The following is a 10,395-nucleotide window of genomic DNA, read 5'->3' as shown; positions in this document are numbered from 1 at the left end:
TATACGTTTTACATAAATACATACATGCATATGTGTATGTACATATACATACGTACATGTGTATATAACTTTATAAGTTAACTAAAATCATCAATTAACTGTTAGTAGTGAAAACGTATGCACATACATATCTATATACATGGATATTTACATACAGCTTACTGATATACAAAAAAAAAAATTAAAAACACTCCACGAAAAAAATCGCGTTATTTGAGTTATTTATTTTGAAAATTGCATAAGTCATCTCGTTGCTGTTGTGCTTAAATGACCGGCTACTTGTAACCTAATGCATCTGTAAATCGTTCGATTGTCGTAAATTAACAACAAAACCTTCTACCATCGGCGGAAGAAGTTGAACGAATAACCGACACGTTCAAATACAAGAAATTGGTCATTTAAGCGCAAGAGCAGTGAAGTGACTTATGCCATTTTAATGCTAATTTTATGCTTAAAGATATTTAATATGCATTTGTTCTGAGATATATACATACGTAAATAAAAAGATATGGGTGCATGAATGTATGTATGTATGTATGTAAATTTTAATATGTCTGTACATCTTTACGCGACTAGCTACGTGGAATAATTAGAGTAATACAATAATAATGCACTTTCCGTTTGTATAAGTATACTTTTGCATACATATGTACATATACATACATGTACATACATATGTATGTGTTTACATGGACTCTCCCACGCGATCGCATCGTACAGTGTATATACTTATGTACATATGTACAGATACATACGTAAATTATCAATATATTCGATTTGCAAATAAATACATGGGCGTAGCCAGGTAGGGGCAGGGGGGGAGGGCGGCTTGGCCCGGGAAAAAAGTTTATTTTTTTTAATTTTTTATTTTGAATAGCGTCTGGTCCGGCTATTTGGTTTACTATACAGGTATGTAGAGCTATGAATTTAAAAAATACATCAGGGTTTAGTTGAGATATTCGCTTTTGACCACAATGTTTTGTACATTTGCCAGTACTGCAAAGCTTTTGACTGCCATTCAACTGGGAGTGGCCTGCGTGCGCTGGGTTTGGGGGTCCCGCCACGTTAAAATCCTGCCCAATGAAAAAAAACTACATGCCTCGGATGATATCCCCTTCTTTTGATGACGATCACGGCAAACATAGGAAGGACTATGATTTTAGGGTATGCACTTGGAATATCCGAACCCTTAATCGGGATGGTGCCTCTGCCCGGCTGGTTGATGTCCTAGGGCAAATAAAGGCTGACATCACCGCCACCTACGAAATGCGATGGACGGGGAGAGGAAGGTAAGCGTGGAGCCTTGCGACGTCTACTACAGTTGCCAAGTAAAGGAGTTGTTGTTGGATTTGTGGTGGGAGAGAGACCGGCCTTCACTCTAGTGGACGAAAGTCTAGCCACAATTCGCATCAAAGCGAGATTCTTCAACATCTCATTCATATGTGCCAAAGCCCCGATGGAAGAGAGGGACGAGGCATCCAAGGCTCTCTTAGCTTAGAGCGTACATATTAGCTGAGGGTCATCGACTTCGCCGGGGCCCGAAACTTGGCAGTATGTATTACTGGGTTCTAGCATCAAAAGATCCATCAAGCTACATGGATGTCTCCACATCGAAAAACGGGAAAACAAATCGAGCATGTTGTGATAGACGGAAGGCATGCTTCCATGTTTTAGATGTACATACGTACACTCCGAGGGCCAAACATCGACTCGCACTGATGCATCCACTATACGACCCAACCTCTGAGCAGCAAAAAAAGGGCCCCCCAACAACGCAAGGAAAGTTCAACGTCGAAAAGCTCCAATCAAAACAGACGGCCAATGGATTCGGCGCTCGACACTCACACCTGCAGTGAGAGAGCACTCTTCAACAAACCGACTTGCGCGATCAGTGGAACCACATTTCCCGCTCATTACTGGTATGATGAGGAGTGTGAGAAAATACTTGAAATGCTGGCCGACAGAAAAAACACCCGAAATTTTTAGCAGAGAGTTGAGCGACTTACGGAAGGTTTCAAGACTCTTGTAGGAACAGCCATGGCGACCTAGTGACCGATGTCCAGAACGTACTCAGATTATGGAGGGAACACTTTTCGACCCTTTGGAATGGCAGAAGCACTGAAAGAAGTGGAGAAGACGAACCCGAGGTCCCAGTCGATGACGACGGAGTCGATATCCCAGCGCCTGACTATGACGAAAAGTGCCAAAGCTGCTTGAGCTGATGGCCTGTCAGCTGAGCTATTTAATTACGATGGCAAGGAGGTAATAAGGTGCGTGCCCGACGACTGGAATTCAAGTGCGCTCTGCCCAATCCACATAGGTTGCAAGGTCTTATCGAATGTCTTGTCTACCATAGAACAGGTATTCACAATACGCCAAATTTTGTTAAATACCCGCGAGAAAAGGATCGGCACTCACCACCCATTTGTCGACTTTAAAGCCGCTTTCGACAGCACTAAAAGGAGTTTCCTATATGCCGCTATGTCTGAATTTGGCATCCCCTCAAAACTCATACGGCTGTGAAAAATGACGTTGAGCAATACCACCAGCTCTGCTCTGTTGCCTTTCGCCACCAGACGGGGTTTCAGACAGGGCGACTCTCTTTCATGCCACTTCTTTAATCTGATGTTGGAGAAGATAATAAGATCTGCAGAACTGAACCGCTCAGGAACAATTTACTACAAGAGCGTACAATTGCTGGCCTTTGCCGATAACACTGGCATCATCGGTAAGAAAAACCGCGAAGTCTGTCCTGGCTTTTCCACGTTGGACAAGGAAGCAAAGCGAATGGGTCTGGTGGTAAACGAAGACAAGACAAAGTATCTCCTGTCATCAAACAAATAATCAGCATATTCGCGCCTTGGCACCCACGTCAATTTTGACAGTTATAATTTCGAGAACGTAGAGAATTTCGTTTACTTGGGAATCAGCGGTAACACCGATAATAATGTCAGCATGGAAATCCAACGCAGTATCGCTCTTGCCAACAAGTACTGTTTTGGACTGAGTAGGCAATTCAGGAGTAAAGTCCTCTCTCGACGTACGAAAACCACACTATAAGTCACTTATCATGCCCGTGCTGGTATATAGCGAATTAAAATACAACTGGCTTGACCATGTCGTTCGAATGGACACCGACGCCCCACCTCTGAAAGTATTCTGGCTTCACTTGGCATTTCCAATTGGCGTCAGTTGGCCAAAATCGCATTGGCGGTTACAGCGCCAAATAAGAAGAAGAAGAAGTGAATATATCTATAACCTTATCAGTCACACAGTGTTATAATCCCGACGAAATCCTTGACGGTCATACCGGGAGGGGAACGGTACATGACGGTAGGAAGTTTAGTTTGGGTTAAAGTCTCACACTGACGGGGTTAGGCTTTCGATGCTTCCTCCTCGTAAAAAAACATGATCAGTAAAAAGTTAACAATTTAAATCGACGAATAGTTTTATATCAACTTTTGTGAACTTCTGTTTATTTGTTTTTTGTACAACATATTTACCTCTATTGGTTACAATAATTTTAAGCTATAATAAACAATTTTTTAGTAAGTAAGTTATTGGATTTGAATTTTTTTTATAAATGGCTAGCTCATTATACATATAACACCGTGCTATAGTAAATTTTACACACAAAAATCAATATATTCGCGAAACCATGGTAAAATTTCATTTTCAGTTTTGCACTCTGACGTCAGTAATTTAAAAATTATTTAAAAAATTCAGTGAAATGTGTTTAGAGAAGAAGTATGGGTATTAAATTAAAGAGAAAGTTCTGTAGAATTTAAAAATATTAAACTTTTTGGTGCATAAGGACTGGTAAATATTGAAAATGTCTTTTTAAAATTTTATATGTTAAAAACTTATATAAACTCGATAACGTTCTCGAATTTCGTCCTTCTAACTTTATCAGCTTAAAAAATTACCTATTCGTCCTTGTGAATGCAAAAACTTTTAATTTTTTTAAATTCTAAAGAAATTTTCTCTTTCATTTGGTACTCATATTTTTATTCTGCATTACATTGAATTTTTAAAATAATTTTTGGAATCAATCATATCTTTGAAACCATGATAAAAATATAGCAAGGTATAACCGTTCTCTCAATTTGGAACATATATGGAAGCAATATTTTCGATTTAATCCGCATCCATCGGAAATTATTTGTAACACAAGTACGTTGTGCATCAATTTGATACATATGGAAAAAGACCCTAGTATTCAATGAAATGTTGGGTTTTTTCTCTTTTTTTTTTTGAATGACCAAAGTTTAATAATTTTCTGATAATAAGAATAAAAATGCTTGAAAGATCTATATATATATATTTGTTGCAAAAAAAAAACAACCCAAAACATTAACTATTTTTCTTAATATTTTAATATGTTTTCGAAATTTGCATCAATTTGATACAAACGATTGATGTGGGTTGAGTTGTTGAAAAGTAATGAATATCTAAGTCCTCGTGACTAATCCCGGGATCCCGGGAAAAAGCGAAAAAATTAACATCCCTTATAAGTCATAGACTAAATAAAGATTGAATTGAATATGTATTATATGTACTTACAAACATAGTGAACGCGTGCTTTTCGTGAGAGGTAATCCGAGACCGGTAAATAAAGAAATTGTCAGAGTTATCGCAATTCTACTGTATTTTAAAAAGTTCTCAATCGTATCTACTAGGGCTGTGCGATCATTCGATTACTCGAGTAACTTGGTTAATCAGTTATTCGGTTAATCAATTACTCGAGTAATCAAGAGCATGATTACTCAAAACAATGATTAATCGAATTACTTGAAACATGATTACTCAAAAAATGGATTTCGCTAGTTAAAAGAGTTTGCTTTGGAAAATGCTTAATAGGCTAACCTAATATTCACGCACGCCGCCAATTTACTGTCAAAAATTTCTCATGCACGTACAACTTGTATGCGACCAACCGAAATTGAACGGCGCGCGTATGAAGCTAACTCAATTTCCAATTTTTGTTCTGCGTGACATTTTGATTTGACGTTTCGCTCAATGAAATCAAATGCAAACGCATGCAAGTCAATTTCGGGTGACGCAAAACAAAAAATTCTACGGCGTGCGTACCAAAACGCAAGCCGCGAATATTAGGTTAGCCTGTAAGGCTGATTCACATACAACTTTCTTCGCTTTGCTAAATACTGAACTGTCAAAATCTGTAAGTGTGTAGAAATTCAAACAAAATTTTTCAATTTGATATCAGAAGCCGCGCGGCGAAACACATACACGAAATCAGCTGAGCTAGTAGCAGCACCTTATATAAATTCGCCTTGGGAGAATGTGTGTGTGAGTTTGTTTGCAAAATTGTAAAATTAAATTGCTTGCAAACGACAAGAATTTGAAAAATTCCTCAGCGGTTCTACCTTCCTTTTTTTATAATGGTAAAGAGTACTTTGAGCTGTTGATTACTCATTTTACTTATAATGTTGATTAATCATAAAGCAAATTACTAAAATATTTCTTGTGTTTGGTTAATCAAAATCTTGATTGCTCGAGTAACTGAACTTTTGAGTAATCATAATTTTCAATTAATCGAATATTTGAGTTATTTACTTATTTAGTTATTAATTAAAAGTTTGAATAATCAGTTAATCGCACAACCCTAGTATCTGCAATGTTTTCCTCGAAAATTTTTCGATAATTTATAAGATATCAACATGTAAAAATTACTATGAGATTTCAAAAATTTAAAGTTTATAATAAATGCATTAAGGTGGTCGTTCAAAATATCGACATCATGAGGCATGCACGAAAATTTTGAAATTAAAAAAATTGGGTGTCGCTGCCAGGATTTGTTAACTTTTTTCTCGCAAAAGTTCGTCAAAAATATATTAGTTTATTTATATAAAAATTTACAAATCTGTACAATTGTACCAGTCGAGTGACACTGCCTTAAAAATGTATGCAATTTAAAAAAAAAAATTGAACAAATTTTCCTTAAAATTTCGAGTTTTGAATTCTGGTAGAATAAAGTACAAGTTTCAAATGGCTAAACATTTCGATTGATTTTTCAGAATTTTTAAAAGTTCGAAATTTTTAGGAAAGTTTGTTGAATTTTTTTTTTAATATTGCACAAATGAGTAGTTCACTTGCAAAAAGCGTCATGTGATTTGATAATAGTAAGCCAGAAAGTAGAAAGATTTTGCACGGTATTGTTAGTGGACATGAAACTACTTTAAATACTGGTACGTTACTCACCAAAAAGTAAAAATCGAAAAAAATTTACATAGCGCACTTTGCAAGTGGACTACTCAAATTTAGAAACTTGGATTTACACGGGTTTTGTTAAAGAATGAACTATATTTTTATTTAAAAAAAAAATAACAAAAGTTCAATAACAAAAATTGAACACCTACATCCCCCACCCCCCTCTAAATACGGCCTTGTTACTACTAATCAGTATCTCTTTAATACAGCGATCCATTTCGGAGTCGACGACGGGCCTCGATCGCACCTTTACCCGCATTACGTCTCAACAGCAAAGAGATGCTTGCCAGTGATTTTGACACCCACAGCGTGGCTAGTAACCAGGCCTCGATCACCAGCGTCAACTCTTTGGCGAGTTTACTGCGAGAAAAAATGAATGTAAGTATCTTCTTTTGGGAATTTTTTCATACGACTATATGTTCTCAAGTACTCGTATTTCTTATATTTTTTGCAGGCATTTCCGCAAATGATTCGTAAAAAGAAACGCGAAACCAAAGACTACAAAATCAAGATTTTTGTCACCATACTTTTTTTCATAATTGTATTTTTGGTAAGAGTTATACACCATTTCCACAGAGCACATTTGGGCATATTGCTCAGGTTTGCTCACACTTTTCTTATTTCTACTTGGCTTATTTGAAAACAGGCATGATCTTTTACTACAAAGTTATACTTGCTCTTTGGCAATATTATTGAGTTTGGTACCACGATTTGTTCGTTAGGAAAAAGCGGAAAAAGCAACAAAGGTTATCGTTACTGACTTGCGGGTCTAGAGAAAAATTCTGATGAAGAGATGTGGTGATCTCCGAAATAGCAGCTATAACTTCTACCGCTTAGACTTGCTTGTTGCTTTTTAAATTTTTCCCTACAAACAAATCGTGGTACCAAAGCTCAACCACATTACTAAAAAACTTGCTCTATGTTTCAGATCGGATATTCTTACATCACCTATCATCGAGAGATTTTAACGCGTTCGTATTTCGATAAAATCAAATTTAGTTCAGTGGATCGTACTTTCAGTATTTTAAGCCACGAGGAGAAGGAGGTGATAAGAGGTCAGTTGGGTCTCTCCATAAGTTCGGACAGTGTTCCATTTTATTGCCTAGAAGACCAGCGCAAGCATGATGGCAGCGTTTGTTTGGAGTGGAATGGCATAGCGCGACTTTACATGAATTTTCAAAATATGAATGTGTTTCGATGCTATAATATACAGTGGCAAGCATTGGGTTCGGGTATTTACCCAACGGACTGCTACGAGTTAAAGCGGGACAACGGGCTTTGGTTCGGTGGCGGTTTTACGAAGGGTATGGAGTGGTCTCTTAGCTCGGCAAACTTTGATTATGCTCCATTTGCCAGTGGAGATGCTAAGGTCCATCAATTTGGCAACGGGGTGAAACGTTATTTCATAAACTCAATTGGTGTGGCAATGCAAGTGGACGATCATACACCTTTGCACATTTCTGTCAATCAAACCGAGAATAGATTTTGTCTTCGTGCGCGAAATGATAATTTCACATTCGTCAATCACCTAACAGAGTATCCCGAGTTGTCGTATAAAATTTGCACAACCGAAGACATGCGCAGCCTCCATATGCTGATGACTCAACAGAGCCTGTGGGATGGACTTAAAGAGTCTGATATCTACACACTGCATTCGTTAATTGAAGAGCCGGTGTGGAAAATACCCTTCCAAAGCGAAGTGGCATCGATAAATGAAACAACAATATACAATTATTCGGAGGATGTGATTGCAATGGGCTTTATGCGTTTGGGCCATATTTTGGTAAACGAGTTTTGGCAGAAAAATATAGGCGATTTTATTGTGGATCAAGAGCGCTTCCCAACTCTCAAAGACACTATTGAAGTGCTGCATCGACGCGGCTTCAAAGTCGTATTCACAATACAGCCATTTATCAGCACGGACAGTCCAAATTTCAAAGATGCCGTCAAAAACAAATTGCTCATCTACGAAAGGCACTCAGACCGTAGCATACCGGCGCTTACACGCTACAAGAGTTCGTCCAGTGCCGGCGTATTGGACATAACGAACAATGCGTCTATACCATGGCTAAGAGAAAAACTCGAAAAGTTAAAGGAAGACTATCAAGTGGATAGCTTTTATCTGGACCTGGGCACCAGCTATAATTTGCCGCACTACTATCAGTGCCGCATCACGCTTGATAACCCCGATATGTATGCTAAAATTTTTACCAGCAGTATGGAAAGTGTTGGTTTCATTGGTGTTTCCAGCGCAAGTGTCGTACCAAAGCCACCAACATTCCTAAGTACCCCGCCGATAAATTCCTCCTGGGAGGGTTTGCGCGACCTACTGACCATTGTTTTGAACTATGGTGTCAATGGTTATCCGTTTGTTCTGCCTGGCGCGATTGGCGGCGATTATTTCGTAAACCGAACATTGAAAAAGATGGTGTCTTTCTATTCGTTGGGACAACCGGAACTTGTCGAACAAGACCTTTTTATACGTTGGATGCAACTGATGACTTTCATGCCGTCCATGCAGTTTAGCCATTTACCATCTGAATATAAAAGCGAATATATAACTGACCAGACCAAAGATTTAATGTCCATACGACAAAAAACTGTAGTACCGTTATTGAAAAAATATCTGAGCGAGTCCATGAATGAAGGTTTGCCACTTGTACGACCGCTATGGATGCTAGATCCTCATGACCCAGCTTGTTTAGTTGTTAACGACGAATTTTCAGTTGGTGAAGAATTAATCGTGGCGCCAATTTTGGAAAAGAATATGGAAGAACGTGAAGGTGGGATTTTTTTACTTATTTATTTATTTATTATTATTTTTTTTTAAGTGAAACTGCTTTAACGGCGGCGGTGAATTTAAAAATCGTTGCGAAAAACTTTGATACAGCTTCCTTCTTCTTTCTCTTTCTCTTACTTACTTAAAACTTTTTTGGCGGTCGGACCTATGGGACCCCTGGGGTCCAAAATAGGGGCTCGAGAATGACTTAGAATAAGTCTCTATTTGATGAGTTTTATTTGTAAATCTTCTAAAAATAAGACGAAAAAATTATATATTTTTTCCGATAACTGTCTTAGTTATCGAGTTATCGATTTTTTAAAAAATAAATTTTTCTTCGCGTGTTATTTTATGTAATTTACATATATTTTGTCAAATTTCCGTATTGTAATGGGTTAACAAAAGTCGCCAGTATTTAGTCCCGTTATTGTTATTGTTATAATTATTATTATGTTATTGTTATAATTATAACTGATTGAATTCAGGGAGAACAAGAAATAAATCGCCAGAAGTTTCACTTTCGCCGTGTAAAGCAGCCACACTCTCTTATTTCATTATAAACTAAACTATTGTAATAAATATATGTAAATATGTATACTTACTTAATAATTTTTTACCTATGCAGTTTACTTACCGCAAGGTGTATGGAAGGATGGCATAGATGGGTCTCTGCGCAAAGGCAGCCGCTGGATGCACAACTACAAAGTGCCCAAAGATAAAATAGCGCATTTCATTAAAATGCCCGACAACACAAGATTTTAGCTTCAAGAACACCCAGCGCGTGTGGCGACGGGAATGCACAGCTTGTGTTTGTGTTTTTTAATATTATTATTATTTTTCAATAAATTACTTCGTTTAACAATACAATTACACTCCAACTTAACCATAAACATACACACACATATTGTAAAATGTTAGCCATAATTTGTATCTGAAATACATATGTACATACATACATGCATAGATTTTAGCAACTTCGATTTTGTTCAAAACATTCGTAGACAACGTTTTTTTATTACTGCTAAGTACAACACATTCTTAAAACCTAAAATTATACATTTTCAATATGAATAAACATAAGCCATAAATATGTATGTTGCCTTTCATTTGTAATGAAAAAGTCGCTCAAGCGTACTATAAGTTTTGCACTCGCAAAATAAAGTTATCCAGCTTTTGGCTTACCTTGCAGGCCGGTAAATTATAGCTACAGGGTTCTGTGTCAGGTGGCTTTAGTGTTGCATTGCAACGATTATCTGCGACCACAACCTCATTTTGGTCCAGGCACATAACCGAGCGTCGTCTCACAGGCAACACACCCTCGGACCATTTGCAGGTAACTGGGCAGTATTGCCACGGCCCCGCCCACCAGTGGGCAGGACATGAGA

At 37.6% G+C, this 10,395-nt stretch overlaps 2 protein-coding genes across 2 annotated transcripts in view; both read left to right on the top strand.

Annotated features, from left to right (window-relative positions):
* Positions 1–10,395, top strand: part of LOC118734402 (A disintegrin and metalloproteinase with thrombospondin motifs 7-like) — a 69,960-nt gene that overhangs the window by 39,591 nt on the left and 19,974 nt on the right. The window lies entirely within an intron of this gene.
* Positions 6,407–10,102, top strand: LOC118732720 (myogenesis-regulating glycosidase). Its single transcript, XM_036461840.1, has 4 exons — positions 6,407–6,609; positions 6,686–6,781; positions 7,160–9,014; positions 9,636–10,102. The coding sequence occupies exons 1-4, from the start codon at positions 6,511–6,513 to the stop codon at positions 9,770–9,772; spliced, it is 2,187 nt and encodes a 728-aa protein (XP_036317733.1). The 5' UTR covers positions 6,407–6,510; the 3' UTR covers positions 9,773–10,102.

Source organism: Rhagoletis pomonella, unplaced genomic scaffold, assembly GCF_013731165.1.
Source record: "Rhagoletis pomonella isolate Grant_MI unplaced genomic scaffold, Rhpom_1.0 Rhpom_scaffold_00002, whole genome shotgun sequence".
NCBI classification, from domain to species: Eukaryota; Metazoa; Arthropoda; class Insecta; order Diptera; family Tephritidae; genus Rhagoletis; species Rhagoletis pomonella.
The sequence above is the reverse complement of the archived record's forward strand: the minus strand, read 5'-3'. Positions and strand labels throughout refer to the sequence as shown.